Source organism: Mya arenaria, chromosome 3 (assembly GCF_026914265.1).
Source record: "Mya arenaria isolate MELC-2E11 chromosome 3, ASM2691426v1".
Taxonomy (NCBI): Eukaryota; Metazoa; Mollusca; class Bivalvia; order Myida; family Myidae; genus Mya; species Mya arenaria.
This window is the reverse complement of record NC_069124.1, coordinates 48,374,701-48,398,600: the sequence shown is the minus strand read 5'-3', so window position 1 is coordinate 48,398,600 and position 23,900 is coordinate 48,374,701. Positions and strand designations below refer to the sequence as shown.

Below are 23,900 nucleotides of genomic sequence, written 5' to 3'. Positions count from 1 at the left end.
GTAGTAGTAGTAGTAATAGTAGTAGTAGTAGTAGTAGTAGTAGTAGTAGTAGTAGTAGTAGTAGTAGTAGTAGTAGTAGTAGTAGTAGTAGTAGTAGTAGTAGTAGTAGTAGTAGTAATAGTAGTAGTAGTAGTAGTAGTAGTAGTAGTAGTAGTAGTAGTAGTAGTAGTAGTAGTAGTAGTAGTAGTAGAAGAAGTAGTAATAGTAGTAGTAATTGTATTAATTGTAGTAGTAGTAGTAGTAGTAGTAGTAGTAGTAGTAGTAGTAGTAGTAGTAGTAGTAGTCATAAATTATCAAACGACATTCCATTGTAAGAAAGAAGTTTGGAAAAAAGAAAATACATTACTGAAATAAATCATTATTCTCGATGTAGCTTTAGTTTAACACAACTACTTCAAAGTTCACAAGAATCTTTTTAGTTAAGACAAGAACCATAAGATCAAATATATAAAATACCTTTGTCACAATAAGAACCAGTCCATCCCCTTTGACAGTCGAGACAAAGGCCATAAATCTTGTTACATGGGCCTTTGCAAGTTGAATTGCATGTACCACTGCAGTTCACACCGAATGACCCATCATTACAAGCTAAAAAAATATTTTTGCTGCAGTTAAAGGGAAATATAAAGCTAATCATAATAAATTGTTGTCAATACCAGGCGTTTAAATATAAACGCTCAAGTTAGTTCATTATCACATGATTTTTTGATAAAAAAAAAATCTCATTTAGGTCATTTTTCAATCTGACAATTTCATTCAATTTGAAAATATTAATAAGCATATGCTTAAGCTTGTAACTTGACAAATTATCATCACTAACAATTTAATGCACATATAATGCAACATATAGTTTAACTATTATATTCAATGTGATTTTGGCTTTGTATACATACGTTCTTGACACGTGTTAAGCTGGTAACCAGCCTTACATCCCGTTTCACAGAAGCCGTTGTAAGAGTTGCATTCTTCAGTAGCACACTGCCCACAGGTTTTGTTACAGTTCTTACCCCACTTAGTCTTTGCGCAGGCTGCAGTTAATAGGGTAAACATATTATACATTATAATCATGGAACTAATTTGGTCTTAGTTTTTGACAAAAACAGAAAATACCAAAGCATATATTATGCGTTGTCAATGAATTCATTTTGTCAGGATAATACAATGCACCTAATGTAATTTAATCTTAAAGGACACCAAATGCAATTTAATCTTAGAGGACATTGGCAAAGAGATCCAAAAAGAAGAAAAAGGCTGGCAGCAAACTCTTACACAACATTAAATTGGGAATAATTCCGTATTACATGTGTTTTTATCTTGGCACGGTAAGGTAACTGACTGCATCGAAGCTTTAAGTATACGTATAAATAATTTTGCTGTATGCTCACATGTGTTGCAGAATCGCCCCTCAAATCCAGCTTCACATGTAGTGCAGCTACCGTCAATATTGTTACAAGGTCCAAAACAATGATCGCTACATTGCTTGGCACAGTTCTGGCCGTACGTGTTATTGTCACAGGCTGTTGTTTCATATGAGATAATAGTTTACGTGTGTAAAGTGAAACAAAATTAAAATCTAAAGATACAGGTTTAATACAACGGTTACCGTAATCTAATACTATGGCATCGAGACCTTGTACGCCAACGAAAAAAAATCAAACAAAAACATAAATCACTACTATTTTACCAAGGATATACGATTTAAATTTTAAACAAATAAATAAATTTTGCTGTTTTATTCGCAACCGAGCATTTGTGTATTATCATTTAGTTCAGTAACTTACGCTGGTTACAAAACTGTTCCTTATAGCCGGGTTTGCATGTTCCACAAGAACCGTTCACCTTGTTACAAGCTTCAGAACACTGTTTGCTGCATGTTTTGGTACAATTTTGGCCGTATTTGTTTTCTTCGCAAGCTAAGGTAATTGAAACAATTACAATTTGCAGACAAAATGAAACTGTTATGGTGTAAACTATGAAAGGAATATAAAATATCTACGGACATAAGTGAGAGTTAAAGAATGTGAGAAGTTTAAAATAAATGTCAATGCATAATTTTTTTATTGTATTACCTTCGTTGCAGATTATCCCCTTATACCCAGGTGGACATACAATACAAGTCCCGTCTTGCTTGTTACAAGGTCCAGAACACTTCTTGCTACAGTTTGAGGAACAATCCTGGCCAAATGTTCCGTTGTTGCAAGCTATACAGGTGTCAAAAGGATATATTTATTTTTACAAAACATGATGGTATGATGTAAAAGAAATATATAAAAAATAAATGTTTATGCCGCTGCGTATTTAGAGATGCAGTCTTATTCCAAAATAAGATTACAAAAAAAATAATAAAGCTGTTTTTTATTTATTTAAAAGGATGAATAAATGTCGAAAACAATTGTTCTTGTGAAGGATACCAAGTTTAATTTGAAAAAAAAAATGAGCACAAAACACGATATTTCTATCTTATGCGACTATAGTAAACCACAGTAAATATTTAAGCATTTTCCAATCAATTAATATTTTTGGCGCTTTCTGCTATTAAATTCACGTTTACAGTCTTGTTATCAGTTATCAATATTTTCCATAACTGCATTATTTAGTAAGTAGTTAAAGGTATATCAGTCAAAATTGTTGTTTCTATTACATTGGTATGCAATACTTTTGAATAAGAGTGTCACTTTAAACGAGACTATAAACACTTTAGTTTATTATTTGTCATGATGTTTTTAAAAGGTTAAAGTTAATTATCAATAAAGACGGTGTCATGAATATATTTGTGTTGCCCGATCACAAATTCTTAAATGGGATAGGGTATTTCAAGTTTTAATATAATTATTACTTGACGGTAAATTGTTTTCAAATATTTTATTTTAGATAAAGGAAATGATACACATAAAGACATTATCAAGATGATCATAATGTCAAATGATGCTAATTAGAGTATTGCTTTATTAATAGTGAAGACTTACATTCGTCACAATATGGTCCCTTACGTCCAGCAACACATTTAAAGCAGCTCCCGTTAATCTTGTTACAAGGACCGGAACAGAATTCGCTGCATCTTCCGGAACAATTTTGACCATATGTTAAGTTTAAGCAGGCTAGAAAAAATGCAACTCAGATATTACTTCTGGACCTTTCAAATAGCCAATATCAAGAATATGACCATCAGTACCTTTCGCTTTACTTGTTTATTGGACGAAAACATGTTAGCATTCAAACGTTTCTTAAACGTACGCCATTTAAAAAATGTAGCACATATTTTAAAAACACAAAACATACATTCATTGCAGAACTGCCCAATATATCCGACATCACAATCGTTACAGATCCCATTTAAACTGTCACATAGTCCGGTACAATGTTCATTGCATGTGATTGAACAGTTAGGACCAAATGTGTTGTTGACACAAGCTGTGCAAAAAAAGGAATGATGCTTCGTTTTAAAAGGTAATACTATGGCAACTTCCTGCCGTTTTATCTATGAAATCTATAAAAATACATGATTCTTATTCAATGGAACTAGACGACATCAAATGAAACAATTGCAAGAATCTTGTAAAATGGATATGGCTTAGTATAAGGCATTGAATCTTACCAACTGATGCAAAATATTTCTTAGTCAAAAACTTGAATTGGATATCGCTGAGTACAACGCATTGAATCTTACTTACTGATGTACCACATTGCTTACGACACAGTTATCTTTTGCAAATTTTGCGTGTTTTTCCAATGTAGAATTTACTAAGGTATGTCTACAATTTACATTGTGAACGTTGGAACGTGTTTCTGTTATGAACCTTACGTAAAATGTTACTCTTATAAGTATGGTTTACCTTGATGGACGGTTTCTTGACAATACTTCTAGTGACAATAGAAGACGCTTTCAATACATCTATATGTTAGCAAAAAAACAAGAAGAGTAGAAAGAACATATTCAACTAGTTCGTACCTTGGTTTATATTGACATCACAAATTTCTAGTTGACTTTTACTCGAACCAAGAGTAATCTTTATGGTGTTTCCAAATGACAGGGATATACAATAGAACCTAGTGATGGCGTATTCGCTATCATTGGATAGCTTAAAGCCATCGCCATGGTAACAATGGTGATCTGGAGTGGGCCAAAGCGTTTTAATTTTGCTTTCAGGTTCAGACATGTTTGTAACAGAAACCGAAACATTATATATATACTCTGAAATAAAATAACAACAACAACATTTAACATAAAAGTCAGTCCTTATAAAAGAAAGAATAAACCAATTTTATTTCTTCCAAATTAATTTTGTCGTATTAGTAATTATTTTATTAAGCCAAACAAAATACATTTGGTTCGGGTGTTTCAATTTGTAGTTGAAAACCTTTAAATCTCTATACAAAAGATTACTTTAACACAATTCTCCAATGACGACAATAACATTCTTATATAAGACCTAATAGAAAAATGCCGACCTACCCTACCTGTATTGGAAAAGGATGTAACCCTAACTAAACCATTTTATTATTATTATCAATTTTTTTGGGGGGAGGGGGGACACAATGATACTTGCCAACGTGGATCTAAGCGTACATAACTGATATATAATTCTTATTATAAAAATGATATAAAATTCCTACTTTTTCATACTTACGTAGCGTAGTTTTCTTGATGGTCAATTCGATGTTAGAGAAACTGATAGTGTTCGGGAACCAAATACGCCACCAGGGTTGTTCTGTTCTGGAACTATTTGCAAAGTCTGTAGAGCTGCAAGTTTTAGGATCGACGTCCACAGCCAGATCAGCATAGCGAGGGTTTGGACGAATATTGTCTGAATGCCGTGGATTCGCCCCTTTTTCGTGCGCAATATCGCCTAATATTTGAAAAGAAAACAGAAAGAGTGATGATCCATAACAACTCACTATATTTGAACAATGTAAAGTGTCTTTGTTTTATCATTTGACATTTACGGTACTGGATATAATGAAACCGAAGTTCATTAATATTTTGCAGAACGAATTTGATGCAATTGCCTAAATTCTTGGTGCTGCAACAACAATATGTTAATCCTTCATGGTAAATCTAAATGCATGGTGGTTTGTAGTTGTTTATAATCGAAAACAAACACAATATTATCGTTGGTAATGACGCTTGAAGAAGTCTCTAGCATAATGGACATAGGTGTAGTTATTGATCATCAATTAATGTGGAAAACTCAAATAAAGAAAGTTTGTTGTAAAATGAACTCTTAAATTATTATTCCTTAAAATAATCTATTATGTTTTAAACTAAGACATGAAAAAGCTCATTTACAACGCTAATGTTCTATCTACAATGAACTGCTGATGTATAATATGGAAAAAAGTTATAAAATCATACACAATTAAAATATCCATAATTCAGAAATAAAATGTTAAAATAGTTTTAACAAGACCTCTGCTTACGTCGTCTGGTCCTTCATTTAAAGAAATATGTTGGGTATCTTTGACAACAGATGTAAATTTCATGTTTTTTTCCACCTTTATATATTTTCTTAGACTCTTGACAAATAATTAAGTTAAATAATTTCATTTGCAAAGTACACAACACACACATTAAGTTCCACCACCAACAAATATGAAGGTTCACTTTAATACAAAGCCAATTATGATAAGAGATTATTTACTTACTTATCCAAAGAAGTATGGAGTTCTTATTTAAAAAGCCTCCACATTAAATACTTTTAAAGCTTTGTGAAAACAAACCATTTGATAGATTAATAATTTTATCATGAATGTCTGTTGCATTATACAAATTGCTGATGAGTGTTTCCATAATTTGCGTCCATGTGTTATGATAGATGATACATTTTGATATAATTGTTAAATTCCTGTATTCGTTTGATCTCTTTTTTGTCGTAGTTAAAGACCACATTATAAACAAGATAACTACGGATGCACACTTTAGGTAAGTTTTCTTTTCTTTTTTCAAGTTTAATGCCTTTTCAGAGTAAACTCGACTGCTGATATTGTAACGCTTCTTCAACTTTGGATTTTGTGTAGCTATTAATTAAAAACAAACTTTCGAAAAGGTCACACGTTTTTATGTATTTAATTTTTATATTTTGCATTTACCTATATTGTGCGCAGTTCAATCAATCAAAATCTTTATTTCCCCCAATAGGAGATGAATACATATGTACAAAGATGTAGGTAATTTTAAAGCATGTCAAGGAAACATACCAGCAATTTGTAATTTTAATTGGAAAAAACGTTCGACCATACATAGTCCCGATCAGTGGGTGTCATCATCATTCAACAGTAAAATAGTTGCGTAACAATTTACACACTTGACAGACAATCACTAATTAATAAGTTCGATATCAAGAGAAAGTCCTTATTGTCATTATTACCAATGAGTGGCGCTAAAGATGCACGATGAGTTTCATAGTTAACATGGATTCATCCAATAGAAGTATTTCTGATACAAACTCAAAGCCGAAACACGAAATAGCACACACATTTAGTCCGCAAAACAGTTGTTGCTGCACATCCATTGATTAGGTGAACAATTATGTCCGTGATTTGGACATTGCAGTTTTGAAAGAGGGATAAAAATCTAGTCGGTAAGTGTTACACAACTGTTTTGCAACCTCGAACATAATGTTTCTCTGTACAGCACGACTACAAGTCTTGTACACAATTGACGGAGAGACAGTTGGTTGCAAATTTGTAGAGCGAGCAAAGTCAGAGAGTGTCATAATTTTGATTCTCCACATTTTTGTATGGTATGTACATACTAATTGTTTGAAACATATCTGAAACAAAACCGTACTTTATGGTAGTGTTGCAAGATATGAATGACATATATCTAGGTATAAAATATTCGACATGTACTTTTACAATAAAGGCTCCAATATCTTGTGTAGAAGCACAAGTTTCCTGAAAATCAAAACGCAGCGTAGATTTTGCAGTCCAACCATTTATACATATCAGATTTTGCCGAAATATGAAAACCCTGTATTGTTTTAACAATAAAATTGATTGATTGATTGATTGATTAATTGAGATAAAAACACAAATACAGTAGTAAAAATACAATAATAAATGATAAATAGTATACAATTTCTATCATAACAAATTGATTATGATCTAAAACTGATATCACATAATGAGTACAAAAGGAAGAGACTAAATGGTAATTGCAAAACCTTATTAACAACAACAGACTAGATAATTTTTACCTATAATATAATTTTTCTTAAACATGATGTGATGTGTCTTCTTTGAAAATAATTTTACCGCAACTGAAACGTCATCTGACCAATCACAAACGCCATTTGACAAATCACAAACGTCGTCTTATCTGATCCAGGGGACGTTTTAAGATCTTAGTCGATTTAAGTCGTAAATTGAAATTATCTTTGTGTCATAGTTTCATTATTTGATCCATACTTGGGTGAATTAAACTGAAGCAATTAAATTGAACAAAATGTTAAGGAAATAAAAAAGATCAATATGTTGCCATTTGTGACGTTTAAACAGATTTAAGATTTTTGGAGTAATGACTGAAATCCTATATTGGAACGACCCCAAGGATGTATTCGGAAGATATTCGGAATAAATTGCGTTCATCGGAATATGAATGTAATTGATGCAATATGCGTTTATCTAAGTAACGCGAATAGAGTGTGAATATAAAGATGTGCCATATAACGAATTTGCTTCGCTACCATTGAGGCTGTTTTACGAACTGCTTACAAAGAATAGTTCGATTTAAATACATACAATAAACAGTATAGCACATACCTTGCACGCCTGCCACACGCAATACCAAGCAGAGAAAACTTATCCATTCCAAAACGACGAACATTATTTTATTTTAACATTTAATGTGGTGTGCTCTGCAATATTAAAATCATACTTTCTACACAATTCAGATAAGATGAAAGGATAAAGGATACGAGGAAGTTTTCTGTAAATATATTTTGCGTCAACTTCTGTGTTATATTCGTTGGATCCGGAGCTGCTTCTGTTTATTAGAAACAATGAGGAAGCTTTCAGAAACAACAAAGTATAGTTACTTGTTAAGGGTATAACCTCTCAAGTGTTTCAGAAGTGGCTGTAGTATATATAATGTATGGTAATATAGTTGCATTTGTACTGAATTTCTATCGAATGACTGTTGAATCGATTTGATCATTTGGTATAACTATTAGATCTACTGCTTTTAAGTGTTTTCATTTAAATTGACACAATTTTATGAATCCTGGAAGACTCAACGAATGCTTAATTTGAAAGTAGTTTTGAAGCACCGCTTTTGTTTCAAAAAACAAGGAAGTCACTTTACAGGAATCTGCTTGAAATATCTTACTGATAAGAGCACTTTGCTTTAAATGAGTTGTAATTTTGTTTGTAACACATATTCACAAAACTTAAAATAGAGGCATTTAAATAACATTGACGCTCGCTAATTAATATCAGTAATTTTCATACGTGGTTTTCCCGGTAACGAGACACTTTGTCTGTAGTCCAAGATGCAATTTAAAAGTTTAAACTTACTTATGCTAAAAACGATTTTGTGTAAGTTATAACAACCATGTATTTATCATGATGTATATGAGAGTGAAGTCTTGTGTTGGGAGGGAAACCGGATTACTCGAAAAAAAAAAACCACTGATCCGGCTTGGTGACCACAAACCAAATTTACATGCCCCCAGGCCGGGAACCGAATCCCGGGTCCCCTTAATTAATGCAAGGGTGATGCATGGCTAAGTTTTATGTTCATAAGACAAACCCTTCTCGAGCTATTGTGCGGGCAAGACTTGGTCTATCGAGCGACCCACCGACATTTACACACCTTAATGCATTATTTTTGTATTATAAGTTGGATCTCGGAACTAAAGTGAATGGGTTAAGATTTGAACTATATTCGTATTCAGCAGTCCACAAATGCGAAATTTGGGAAAGCATGTACAAACACTTTGGTATTGATAAGTTCATGTGTTTATATATACATCCAGCATATCACATAATTATGAAATGTACTGATAGGTATTATTGTGTATTTGTCTCTTAAACCGATTCACAATCATAAACTATTATTCCAATATACATATGAAGTCAAATCTAGCATCGAAAAGGCAGTTATCCTTTTGAATAAACAAAGAAAATCATTTATGAGTACTCTCTTAAAAGTATGAGTTGAGTTCATTTGTTTCGAGTAATTGACAAACCAGGATGGAAATTGAAAAATGTCATTTATTCACATTAAATGACGTATATCGTTACAAACGAACACTATACATGGCCGAAACAAAGTTGGAGGTAAATAAAACGCCATCCAATAAAACATATCAAATAATACAGAATGCATTATGTAAGACAAATGGTTAGATAACAGTAAAGCAAATGTAAGATAACATTATAGCAAAAAGTAAAAATATAATAGAAAAAGAATATCAACACAAACAGGCATGGTGTTTAAGTGAAAATGGAAAGGACCTTATTAGGTATATTAAGTAAAACGCACTGGCCTATAGATTGGGTGAGGTAGGGTGGGATAAAAAAGCTTATGAAAATACTGCGTAATTCAGGTTGGCATAAGTTATCTGTGAACTTATTGCGTTGTGTTATCCGCAAGATGAGATGGTTAAATAATACTATCAAAATTGTAAACTCGGTACTAGTTATTTACTACGTATTGCGTTATGTCCCGTGAAAGTATCATAAATAAATTTATTTCTAAGGCAATAAATTAAATTTTATGAGTACTCTCTTAAAAGTATGAGTTGAGTTCATTTGTTTCGAGTAATTGACAAACCAGGATAGAAATTGAAAAATGTCATTTATTCACATTAATTGACGTATATCCTTACAAACGAACAATATACATGTCCGAAACAAAGTTGGAGGTAAATAAAACGCCATTAGAAACCATCCTTTTGAATAATCAAAGAAAATCATTTGCATGACGATGGAAAAAATATGATACCAAAGATCATAAACTGTATAAAAGAATGAGAAACAGATTATGTCTGACGTCTTTCTACTGTTTAATATATAAATAGCATATAAATATTTATAATCAGTATTTAATTGTTCATTGCTGGGACAAAAATAGACATTTAACACAAAAAGCAAATATAGAGCTCAATTGAAATACAACAATACTTTTATTACATCAGTAAATGACGGAGATTGATACTTAATATTATTTCGTTATGTTATTGATATACATCGATGTTTTATTAAGTTATGTAGTGTGTACTACTATAAATCAAATCCAAAAACCAGACCATGGAATGTTGGACGTTCACTTAACTTCAGTTGCATTGTACTGAAACGATTATTAGCATGAACGTTTCATTAAATAGATTGAAAACAACTGGATTCAAGTTGAATTCCTCTAAATGTTCTAATCAAAATGTATCCGGCAGTTGTTAGGACAAATCCTACATATAAGCTTGTGTAAGACTTCCAAGTTTTGCACGGCCAGAATGTGATCTTTTCAGAATTTTGTAAGTTGGCAAATTATTGATTAACAAGGGGTTATTGCATGGCGGATCCGGGCCTTTCCATGAAAGAGTATATCATAACGGCCTGAGTGGAGGCAAGGTAAACTGAATTGAAGGTAAAAACACACTAATAAAGAAAACCATATTAATTTAATGAAATCTGGTGCTTTTTTGTATACAATACTCGTTAATAAGTCATGATCGGTTTTTAGGGAAAATCCAGCACTTCAATTTCAACAAATCTTTGATAATGTTTAAGCCAAACAGTCAATTATCAACTAAATTTTGAAATTGCTTGAGGAAAATCGTCGATTTTCTTGTCAACTGTAAGCTCCTTAAACTAGGACTTCAAGTGGAGGAAGGTTAATAAAACAACAAGTAAACGCGGTTATGGATTTATCTTATTTTCGTACATTACTACAATCAAAGTTTCATTCATATTTATAGTGAATTTAAACATTTCGGTCATTGTTTTAAGATTCCCGGACGACGATTATTGATTATTATTTTTTTGATCGTATGATATTTTCGTACCAGCCTAGGCGAAATCCTGGCAATCAAATGGGATCATACGGTATCCGACTGACCGAATTAGATACAAACCATAGCCACGCGCTTATGATCTTATCACCGCTCGTGCTCTGACGTCACAAATTGTACCGTTTGATCTGCAGCCGACACATTCCAATAAATGTGTTAACTTTCACAGGTTTTTGTTTGGATTTCAGTTGATGGGACTAGGCGAAATAAATAACCATTGATAATTGCGGATAAATTAATATAACGATAAATGAAATGTGTTTTGGAACCTGGCAGTTAGCCTGCATGAATTCGCAAAGCCTAATCGTAAGAAGCTTGCATGATATACGCAAGGCCTTATCGTAAAAAAGTAAGTTTTAATTTGGACATGGATACTGATAAATAACACCGCGAATAAATATTTTCATTAAAAAGACAGCAAACTATGTCTCCGGTGATCAACTACGTGTTTTGACCGTAAACATGCGTTTACAAATTTTAAGATATCGGACAGGGTTCGCCGCCCTCCGCCATTTTGTTTTTCAGTCTCGGTAATACATAATCAGGAATGAAAGTATATTCCCCGGAGACACTGAAAGACAAACAACGAAAATAATAACGATATATTTGAAGAAACATATTTTTTTACGAAATAATTTAAAATATATTTATATACATATTTTTTACTTTTATGTCTAAAAAAAGATTAGGGTCGGCGAGTAAAAAATAGGGTCGGTCGGGTTACCGGAAACACAGGTATTTTTCTTGGCCTTATTAAAATGACATGTGTTGAAGCAAATGTATCGCACTTTTTAAATAAAGTAATACATTCAAGTCCTGAACATCATTATCTAAGCATATGACTATTGGATATAATTGAATATTTTGACACATGAAACTCAATTAGTTAGGAAATAGTCAACGGGAGATAACCAGAAACTCCAGGACAGAATGTAAACAAACTATTCAATCGCAACCCTATCGCAACAAGTAATTAAAAACTTCAAAAGCCCATCTTCCTTTAGTGCAATAAAAACACCCGGAAGCCAAGAGATATTTGCCTCATATGTCTTTAGGATGCTGCTAGCAATAAAACCATTATTCTTTAAGAAGGCTGTACCATATTTTGAACCACCTTTCAATTCTTATTTTTGCTGAAACCGGGGAATAAGCTTTGGATAAAAAACATATTTTTTAACGAAGGAGATATTTAATTTAAAAAGCAACATATTGTGTCTGATATAACTAATGTTACGGTGTGCTTTTGTAAGATTGACCCGACAGTAGTTGAAAACAAAATTGGAGTTATATTTTTTATTGCAAAGTTACACGATAGTTCTGGCTATACCAGTATTCTGCCAACCAACGTTTAACTGTTCACGTTTTGAACTCGATTGTGGCAAAACGGCAGAGACTTTCCGTTAATCAATGATTCTTATGAACTACAAGAAGTGCACTTGTTTGATTGCAATTTGAAGGAATAGAACCATGTATACTCAAGATTCTTATTGTATATGCCTCACACGAAGAGAACTTATGCGAGGACGATTTTAATGACCTTGTGAATTAAACGTGTTTGGACTTCATTGTGACCAACTGCAATGCTTATCAAACAATTTGTTCCGAGGTTTTGATAACCAGCGCTTGGGCACTTCCATTTTTCATTGCGTCTGAACGTGTCTTTGGCAGGACTGAACTCCTTTCATCTGAATACAATGGAAATGACTGGTCACATTTTTTAAAAGTGACATTCAACGGAATGAGAAACATTCATTGATTTGATATTATATACTATATAAGACGTTTATAAGCGACATGGATTTTGCATAAATTACATAAATACAGGGTATGTGATTGGATAAAGCAACAAAAGGTGCGTAAGACTGTATCTAAAGCCTTAAATTACGTCAGTGGGCCTTGAGAAAGAGTCTTGGAAAGTTAGATCGGATGTGATTTGACAACCCAGTACTACAAAAAGAAATATCCTTGAACAACTGTACACCGGAATTTTCTTGTCACGGTGTACTATTTAAAACACAATTAGATTAATTCTTACAGGATGATATTATACGAAAAGTTGATAAGCGGATTGTTATATTAGATTAGAGAGGTCTAATTGCATTATGCATGTCAAAAGGGTTTCGTCTTGTTATGAGTACATGCACACTTTTAACAGTGCAGCCTTCTTGAACATTGTGACGGTGGAATCCTCAAAGTTGCAGTATATATCGCCTGCTTTACTTAGACATTCAGTGAATGTGAGGACAAAAACAAGAAAAGGAAAACCATCAACGAGAGATATGCCAACTCTAAGGTGCAAATTGATTTGTTTGGTAATCCATATACTTGTTCTTGTACATCTGCTACATTGGCGACAATTGAATGGCTTATAACGGGTTCTGGCACATATTCGGTAGGTGATGATGTCCAATGTGCCTGGCTGTGGCTGTTATTTTGACAGACGTTCGAAAATCACAGCAAAAAATGAATTCTGTGCTGTTTGTAGAGTTTTGTGCTGTTCTATGTTTCTTGTTTGTGATTTTGTGTTCTATGTCTTTGGCGTTTGCCCATTGCCACTAAACCGGGTAAACTTTTTGCTAATGAGCATGTTTCTGTAGCTTTTTGCATATATATTGGAACCGAATTATAGCAATAATTAATTTAAAAAAGCCTATTGTTTTCATGTAATATTGTTCGATGAAAATTTTGCTGTTGCAATTAAGGTAAAGATGTATTTGAATGTGATAAAAATATTCATAATAAGCATACAATCGTATCTTCTCCAGAAACACCGACTTAAGACCCGGATTTTACATTGGGGGAAAATTATCAAATACATAGAGATAGAGTGGCAGCGAGTTGTGTGTCAATCAAGTTGCAGTATTTTTTTGTAAAATATTTCGCAGAACACGTAAATGATTCGGACAGAAACGAGTATAATCACGAGCATGATAGCAACATAACAGAAAGATCTAGGCTTTTAAATTGATTTTATCCGCTTATGTGATTTGTTGATCATCGACCTTTAATTATTTTTATAAAGCTTTCATCTTGCAAACTTGCAATCCTATAAGTTTGTTCACTTAGCTGATGGAAGACATGTGTATTGTAGATGCTCGTACCTGCAGTTAAATTGTTGATAATTTTGTGTTTTACGTAACATGACGGTCTCATCTTTTCTTTGAATTATGCCAAATCCATTACACCCATCGATAACGAATCATGAGTTCTCTCAAAGTGGAATACAGATACCGTTTTTTATTGTACGCCTTATAAGCTGAGTGTAAACGTCATTTAATTAATTAATTATTGATTGACACATATGTTCGCCATCTAACAATGCAGAGTATTTTTCTTGTACTTATTTTCAGTTGTTCTTCAAATATGATAGCAGATGGGAATCAAGTTATGTTGTGTTTTACACTTTACAATAGACTAAGAATCACATATCAAGGTAATACATTCTGGATTTCTTGAACTATGTTTAAGGCCTCCTTATTATCCACCTCAACGGGGAAAATGTAAAATGTAGCTAGATATATCAAAGCTGCAATGAAAATAAGACACGATATATCCAAATTGCTCCTTAAATACTAAATATATATTTTCATTGTTGTAATATGACTCTTTTATCTGTGTTGTTTGTATTTATTTACAGATAACGTCAGATGAACACCAATTGAAAGTGGTTTCATTGACAAGTTGTGTCAGATTTGAAGAATTTATCCACTCTTAAATAATGTTTTATAGTTTAATGTTTAGATGTTATTATATGAATTTAAATACTGTTGAACCAATGTTGTTGTGTTCATAAATTCTCATTTTCAAGCTTCGATGGGACACTATTTACATTCATCATGCATTTATTACGATTAAGATTTAACACAATATGGTTGAACTTAGATTATGCATGATTGAATCAATCAGGCAGTCCGATTTTGATACTTTTGATTGATAGCGTACCTGCTCATTTGTACTTCTAATTTCCAAACGAAACAACACCGAATGTGTCCACAGTATTGACAATGGTTTTATGTTAAAGATAAAACTTTCTCTCACCTCAGATAAGTAGATCCAAAAATTTAACCATGTTAGAAATTCTTATCTTGCCCACGGGCAAAGATTAAACGCCCGTATGGAACTCCTTTTTAATGGTCATCACATTGTAATTACCTCCTTTGTTGAAGACTGTCGTCTATAGCATCATAGAAACCTTGTCTTGTTGCAATATTAAGATTGCTAATTAATTATTTCTCGCTTCAAATATCTCTATAAAATAATCACGCACCTTTCAAGAAATAATGATTCACTCTCCTCCGAACTATTTCAAGGCCGATTTGACTATTAACATAATCTGTATCACTGCCCGCATATCCATGACAACCACGAATTTTCACATATCCATATGCATTTATTTTCACTACGCACAAAATAATTCCAGCAAAAAATACATCTTTACTTAATTTTGTTTAACTGAGGTGGGAGAAAAAGCATCTATCATAGCCACTCGTGTAAGATAGTAAACCTCGTTTTCGCAAAACAGCCTACGCTCGGTTCGGGACGAACCTATCTTACACTCTCGGCCATGGAAGATACTTATAGTCTTGAATACTTTGACTGCAATGATATATTCAACAATGACTGTCAAAAAGTGAAGCGTTTCATTACTATGTAATATTATAGTTTGTACCTTATCTCTTTTCTAAATATAATAAACATGAAATGACAAGTTACTTCTGTTTGGGGTGGAGTACATGAAATTTTGCTGTCACACATATCATCTGATAATAATCAAAATTATGAGGCTGCATTCGAAATCTTCTTAAGAATGTATAAGTTTCTGTATATGAAACATTCATTTATGTTAAATATTTAAATTAAACAACTTGAAGATGGAACTTATATATCAAAACAAAATGTAAGGGAATTTAGCTGAAATGTTTGCTGGTATTTTTCTTACATGTTGGCAGAAACCTTACAAGCTTTTCAAGGGAAATCATTGAGCTACATTTTGATGAAGTGACTATATGCTCTTTAAAACGGTACAATTCCTTATGTATTTCGGTAACTATTCTGTTATGAAATAATAATGGAATGTATTGCTATATGCTGCCTTTAACTAAGCCACTTTAGTTTTAAGAAAAAACTCTACCATGTGAAAAAATAGTACTTGGTTTAAATCCCCGCATTGGCCAACCAGAAATGCATATTGAGCTCATAATTTGTTGTCAGTTCTTTATGTCACCGGAAAGGTAAAACATTAATTGCTTAAAGTTTTGTGCATAACATTAAACCCAAAATTGTTCAATTTAGAACTTGCGTAGCGTTCTATAAAACACTTTCCGTCTTTCAGACACATTGGGCTAGTTAATTATTATTTCCTATCCCTCAATTACAAAGTAATCACCTACTGAATTAAAAGTTTAATTGCAAAACTGCTCGTGTTTTCCAGAGACGGCTGGTTTTGAATAGAACGCTAGATCAATGTGTCCCAAAGATGGATAGTATAAGATAGACCGCTAGCATAATGTGTCCCAAAGACGGCTAGTGTTGGATAGAACGCTAGCTCAATGTGTTTCAAAGACGGCTAGTATAGGATAGAACGCTAGCTCAATGTGTCCCAAAGACGGCTAGTGTTGGATAGAACGCTAGCTCAATGTGTCCCAAAGACGGCTAATATTGGATAGAACAATACCTCAGTGTATCCCAAAGATGGCTAATATTGGATAGAACAATACCTCAATGTGTCCCAAAAACCGCTAGCGTTAGATAGAACGCTAGCTCAATGTGTCTCAAAGACGGCTGGTGTTGGATAGAACGCTAGCTCAATGTGTCCCAAAGACGGCTAGTGCTGATAGAATGCTAGCTCACTGTGTCCCAAAGACGGCTATTGTTGGATAGAATGCTAGCTCAATGTGTCCCAAAGACGGCTGGTATAAGAAAGAACGCTAGATCAATATGTCCCAAAGACGGCTAGTATTGGACAGAATGCTAGCTCAATGTGTCCCAAAGACGGCTAGTGTTGGATAGAATGCTAGCTCAATGTGTCCCAAAGACGGCTAGTATTGGATAGAATGCTAGCTCAATGTGTCCCAAAGACGGCTAGAGCTGGATAGAATGCTAGATCAATGTGCCCCAAAGACGGCTAGTATTAGACAAAATGCTAGCTCAATGTGTCCCAAAGACGGCTAGTGTTGGATAGAACGCTAGCTCAATGTGTCCCAAAGACGGCTAGTGTTGGATAGAACGCTAGCTCAATATGTACCACAGACGGCTATTGGTCGATATAACCCTAGCTCATAGTGTCCAAAAGACGGCTGATGTTTGATAGAATCTCATTATGTCTCTATAATGGCTGGTGTTGGATAGAATGTTAAGATAGTGTGTCCCAAAGACGGCCAGTGTTTGATAGAACGCTAGCTTAATATATCCAAACGGCACCTAATGTATGAAGGCTATGGCTTGGAGTTTTTCAAAGACGGCTGGAGTTTGGTAGAGCCCTAGCGCAATGTGGCTCCAAGAAGCCTATTCGTTTTCAAACATTGAGCTTGATAAATGTTGGATTATGTAGGGTTTGAATATAGTTTGTGGCAGTGGCATGGACAGTTTCCTTAACTACATGTATAGGAACAGTAGGTACAGCAGTGTTTTGTGCATTGAGTCTTTAAGAAATCGAACTTGTCCTCCTCTTCCTCCTTTATATTTTAGTTAAGTTTGGTACAAGAATTATTATGTCCATACAATGTCGTTAAATTAATTAATCTTCCGTTGTTTGACTACAGGCCCAGAAAAATGGTTTCGAAGGTCCAACTCTTGGACCAAAAGAATCACAGTACAACACAAGAAACTTCGACGAGGAAACGTTACATGCAGGTTTGTGGATATGGAACATGAATACGTTTATTGGTTGTTTGGTTGTCCGGTTAGCGCAGTGGTTAGCGCACTCGCTTCTCACTAAATCGACCCGGGCTCGATTCCCGGCCTGGGCGCATGTCAGTTTGGTAAGTGGTCACCAAGCCGGACAAGTGGGGTTTCTCCGGGTACTCCGGTTTCTCCCACAACACAAGACCACACCCTGGCGTAACATCGTGCCAACAAGAGTGACTTAATATAACTTCTCATAACATTCTTCGCAATCGTTGTAAAATATATAATGTTTAAACTAATACGTCTATTATGGTTGTGTTAAAATTGTTACAACGTCATTGACTCAATGAACTCTGACATGGACTTTGTGTATTTAAGTTAATGGTGACCGCAGGTTTTAAATCTTAAATCTTAACCCCATTCGGAATTCCTCAGCCATTTTTTTTCAAAAACAACCTCGGATGTATGCCGGTATATCAGTTGAAGTAGTTCGTATTTTTTTAAAATCATATCGTTAATTAAATTTACTGTTTTAGAGTTGTATTAATTGATCTAAGTTTAAATTGATTACCAGTGAAGTGTATTATTACAAACATAATTAAGATTTCAAAGAGTAAAGACATAAAGTTTAACTGCTAAATAAAATTACTACGCGATCTACTTGCAGCGGACTTAAACGTACTTCTTATTGAGTATGTAAACCGTCCAAATACATCCGAGGTTGTTTTTGAAAAAAAATGGCCGAGGAGTTCCGAATGTCTAAACCTGTCCCGACAGTCAAAATGGAGTGTTCAACTGCATGTACATCATTCTGACTATAATGTCCGTCCGTAAATATTTTTGTTCGCACCAAAGACTTGATAATCATTTGAAACAAGACTGATCTTGTAAGATTAAGAATGTATTCATATTTACATACCATTTTTTGCTAGCAAGAACTTAAAAAACAACATTATAAGTCAATCACCCCAGGTTTTCAAATGTGTGTGATTATGTAGAAACTCTCAAAAAATAAAATGAATTAGACGTGTCTTACAGCTAATATTCTTATGCAAATCTCAAAAGGCAATGTGAAACAAATCTTTTTTCCAGGCCAAAAGATGATAGGTCTACAGTACGGTTATACACAAGGTGCCAGTCAGAAGGGAATGAACTTCGGCAAGACTCGGTCCATCACGGACTGATAGTCGGATAACACAGATATAAGAAACTTTTTTTCAATTCCACTCGTCTGTGCATAAGGCTTGCAACACGTGACACAGATCTCTTTCAAACTTAAAGGGGCACAATATAGGGTAGAACTTAAAGGGGCACAATTAAGGATAGAACTTAAAGGGGCACAATAATGGGTAGAATTTAAAGAGGCACAATAAAGGGTAAATGCAAAAAAAGACTTTTTTTAAATTTTGATGCATTATTATGTTTAACTCTTTTGACTTCTTAAATGAACACTAAATCCCACAAAAAACATATGATTTGTGTACATACATATTCTGACGCTGTTTGTACCGGGTTATTTGTGACCACGTAGATAGTAATTGAAACCCCCACTCATTCCATATACAACAAATTGAAGATGAATTTCATTTTGTTCATCATAAGATGTCGTTGTTTCGATGGCCTCCGAGGAAATTTCATAAAAGAAGTATTTTCATGTTAAGATGTTAAGACCAACATATTAATTTAAGCTTACTCAAATTGCAAGCGGTAATAACACACCAGCTATTGCACTTTCTTGGTACAGGCAAATAATAGAAGAAACTTGTTAATCATTGACAGAGTTTTTAATCGTATAATCATTCTTATAGCCATTTTTTGCATCTTTTAAGTACAAACCTATAGTGTGTCCCTTTATGTGCGTGTTATGAAAAAGGCATGAGTATTTGTTCTTAGTTTACTTGTATATAGGACAATGTTACACGTACTCACCAAAAGTTCACCTGAAGCAGTCCTTCAATGTTATGTTTAACAGAAAATAAGCATAATGATATAAAAATCCTCGACGTATTCAGATCTTATGTTTTTTTCTGTATAAAAAAACAATTATATTATAATTATTAGCGAAATTGTCCTTTTTAAACTTGCTTCGTCATTTTTGTCGCTGGGTGAAGGTTGGTACGAAAATGATTATTTTCTTAAATGAAGAATCATAGCTATTTTTCTCAAATAAATTTAAGCGTATGATATAAATTGTCGTGTGAAAACACCATACATTCGTAGAAAGAGCAAGATAAATCATGAATGTAATCGTTGTGTTTCAACCTTATCATTTTAGAGAATTTGCGAACGTTGTCAGCGACAAGAATTGACATTTTCATTTTCATTTTTAAACACTTGCTTGCTATGAAAAAAATGTATACAGCAATGTGCAATGTATCCACATGCTTCGCAAATGTGAAGGTTATGTTTATGTATGCTTGAATGATTGTCGTCCTCAAAGCTGCACTCTCACAGATTGAACTTTTGACAATTTTATTTTTATTTTTTGTCTTGGAATTAGCCATTTTTGCGTAAATATCTTAAAAACAGTGATACAAGACTGCTGTCAAAATATCATATCATAGTTTTTGATATTAACGTTTGAAAACTGATATTTATGAAAATGAGTTTTCGGCATTTATTTTTCAAACAAATGAGATCTGTTCTATTGTAAATCATCTGATATAACTTAATTGAAGGCATTTTAACCAAAATCAGCTCATTCCGAGACAAAAACTTAAAAAGATCAAAACTGCCAATCTGTGTTGGTGCAGCTTTAATAAACACTTGATTTAAGTTAAAATCTAATCTGTATGCAGTTGTCTTAAATCTTGTTAAATCAACGAATTATTGTTACATTTTGAACAAACGCAGAAATCTCAAGCTGTTGAGAATCTCAATTACTTCCGTATTTAATGTGTCGTGTTTTGTACAAATTATATACAGTTAAGCTGGTAATTCTGAAGATAAGAAAATCACAGCTTGCCATGAAGGACTTTCTGTAAAACTGTCCACTTCAGTCGATATTTTATGAATTATGCACCTGTTTTGTCTTAGATTTATTACTCATTGTCACATTGTCATACATTTTGTAACCGTTTGTTGAACTTAGGATGTTATTTTATACATGTTAGGTAGGGATTATAATGTACCAAATAAAAGAAGTAATTATTCCGTATCTGTTTGTTTTTTAATATAGAATTACTCAGCGTCGATTGCGTAGCACATTTCGTAAACTGAATTAAAAGAATTAAGCACTCTTACAACAACAGGATATCATCAATGGGCTGATTATTTATAAATATTAGTTAACAACGTTGTTAACGGAATCGTTGTTAACTTTAAAAGCGTAAAATAGTAAACGATGTACTCATATATTTAAATAAAACAATTACAGCTGAAGCCGTTGTCTCAAATCTTGTTTGAAATACAACAGATCACAAGTGGAACCTTTAACATTTCCTGGTCCCAATTTCTCCAAACTTCTTATAAGTCCCTTATAACAGGATTAAGCTAATCTCATTATTTTTGGTTTTCAGGTAATTGCGTGATATTTACTTCTTTAAGAGTTTTTGTCACTTTAGATAAAAATTATCTTAATGATAATCACAATACACCATTTTTTCATTTATCAAATTTTAATTTAAGTATGTATTTTGGCTAATTGAAATAAGCTACTTAAGCCTGTTAAGCTTAAGAAGTTTCGAGAAATTGGGGCCAGAGAGCAGAAACAAATTGTAGTTTAACATTAATGACGTTAAACACGTTTTTAACTGTAACAAAGGTTCTCAACAATTGGTCCGACCCACGGCATTTGTCGGTAAAATGAAGGTCGCAACAGTGTTTGCGGTAAAACAGGTTAAATTTGAGAGCGTTGGATAAACGTTTTAGATAATAGTTGTAATTGCCATCCATAAATCAACCGTTTGGATATTGTGTGACCTGTATTGATTCAACTAGAGTGTGGTTAAACATTAGAATTGGTTATACATAAACTCACAAAAAGACTGGCCTAAAGTGGTAAATAGTGTTTTTATTTACAGCAAGCTTATACAAACTTTGCAAAAGGAAAATTCCTGTTGATTGCAAGCAGATCAGCACCAGAATAAAACACAATAATACATATCAAATACAAAATACAAATGATTGGAATAAAACCTAATGCTTTTTATCATATACGAATACATTTGAACGGAATAAAACCTAATGCTTCTTATCATATACGAATACATTTGAACGGAATAAAACCTAATGCTACAATAGCATACACGGATACAAATGAATGGAATAAAATCTAATGCTACAATAGCATATACGGATACAAATGAATGGAATAAAACCTAATGCTACAATAACATATACGAATACAAATGAATGGAATAAAACCTAATGCTACAATAACATATACGAACACAAATGAATGGAATAAAACCTAATGCTACAATAGCATATATGGATACAAATGAATGGAATGAAACATAAAACTACATACCATATACGAATACAAATGAATGGAATAAACCTTATGCTACATATTATATAAAAGACAAAATAAAGGATTAAAACGAAATACATATACAAATGAATGGAATAAAATATAATGCTACAATAGCATATACATATACATAAACATATACATATACAAATAAATGGAATATACATAATGCAACAGTAACATAAACATACAAATAAATGGGAAAAAAACATAATGCTATAATATAATATACAATTATTAATAATAGTAATAATTCAAAACCACAGTCTACATTATGATCCACACAGGGGCGCCCTCATTACATATATAAAGTTAAACATAGTGTCAGTAACAATCACTTTTGACAACGCATGTCACACATTGTTGTTTTGGCACTTTGCATTCTCCGAGTACCGAGGCTGAAACCCCGATTTTTTGGTATGTAGAAACAAGCTTTCAAAGAACATTCGGTTATCCCAATGGTTCAATATGGTGCGCATTATTTGGTTAGCATACTCTCAAATTGTTAAAAATATGTTGTACGCTAGATTCCGGTAATTCGGTGCGCAATTGGGGGGAAGGGTGTGTTTGTGGGCGTGTGTATTTGTTTGTGATTGGGATAAACTCTCAGTCCTAATTTAAAGAATACCAGCTCTACCAATAAACAGCAATTGATGGTACTGTTAACAACATGCAACTCAAAGCAACACACAAGAGCTCGTCATGTACGTTCATTTTTTCCTAGATGGTTCTTTAATATTGCTTGTCAGGTTTTATATATATCCAGTCCCTAACGCTCAAATTCCTGCATTCCATCTCACGGTCAGACATTGGCGTATGTATTGCTTGTATTGGCGTGGTCCAGAGCAACATCGTGGCAGAACTGGAACTGTCCCTGAAACCGAAAAAGTCAGTCTGTAGAACATAAATCATGTTTGAAATATTCTCTATTGACACTGAATATAATATTTATTCTTGCTCTTACTTTGCACAGAATGCGAATACAATTCCAAGAGGTATCCAATGTCAAAAGGAAAACTTGTTTTACATTATCTTAAGAGTTATATTAATGATGTTTGTTTGCTAGTTAAAGCATTGGAAAAATGACCGTTCGTTGATAAAGAGTACTGATCTTAATACCAAGGAGATAATGGCCCTTTAAAGGTTTGCGGCATACCGTTTGAAGGAAATGGCTATTTCTGCTTTTTATGAAAATACCACAGGTGCTAATACTTATCTCATTCTTTAAGTGTTTAATAATTATACAATTGCCAAACTTTCAGAATGTGTTGCATATAGCCTAAATGAAATTGAACTATAGGAGTTTGTTTAATGACATAGTTTACATACGAAAGTTGGTATGAGTTGTTGCCTTCGTGTCCGTAGGTGTCGTATCACGAGAGGGACAGACACGGCTCCTGTACTGGTCAGTATGTCCAGTATGGTCAACAACACCGCCACAAGGCCGCTCCGCTCGTATCCCGTACTGTCAGGAATAATAACATCACAAATTTTAGCGCTCGATCTTTGAATATGTTCACTTCATTGTAATATTATAATTTAAACATGATTATTGAAGAACATGTCTTCGA

General features: G+C 33.4%; 2 protein-coding genes across 6 annotated transcripts in view; both read right to left on the bottom strand.

The window, feature by feature from the left end:
* The window catches only part of LOC128229311 (uncharacterized), a 64,129-nt gene that overhangs the window by 17,237 nt on the left and 22,992 nt on the right, over nt 1–23,900 (bottom strand). For 2 of the 5 annotated variants that reach the window (XM_052941160.1, XM_052941161.1), the window contains exons 32-33: nt 23,659–23,794; nt 21,848–23,203 (exon numbers count right to left, since the gene is read on the bottom strand). The exons of 2 other annotated variants lie outside the window; for them this stretch is intronic. In XM_052941160.1, coding sequence (XP_052797120.1) covers nt 23,132–23,203; nt 23,659–23,794 — 208 coding nt within the window. In that variant the 3' untranslated portion in view covers nt 21,848–23,131. Of the gene's footprint in view, nt 1–21,847; nt 23,204–23,658; nt 23,795–23,900 lie in introns of those variants that run through there. One more of the 5 variants, XR_008260072.1, reaches the window with a different exon arrangement.
* Nucleotides 2,967–7,880, bottom strand: LOC128229339 (uncharacterized). The gene is made up of 5 exons (XM_052941211.1): nt 7,762–7,880; nt 4,629–4,847; nt 3,834–3,892; nt 3,280–3,411; nt 2,967–3,098 (listed from the first exon to the last, which is right to left on the bottom strand). Exons 1-4 carry the CDS (start codon nt 7,823–7,825, stop codon nt 3,334–3,336), a joined length of 420 nt encoding a protein of 139 aa, XP_052797171.1. The 5' UTR covers nt 7,826–7,880; the 3' UTR covers nt 2,967–3,098; nt 3,280–3,333.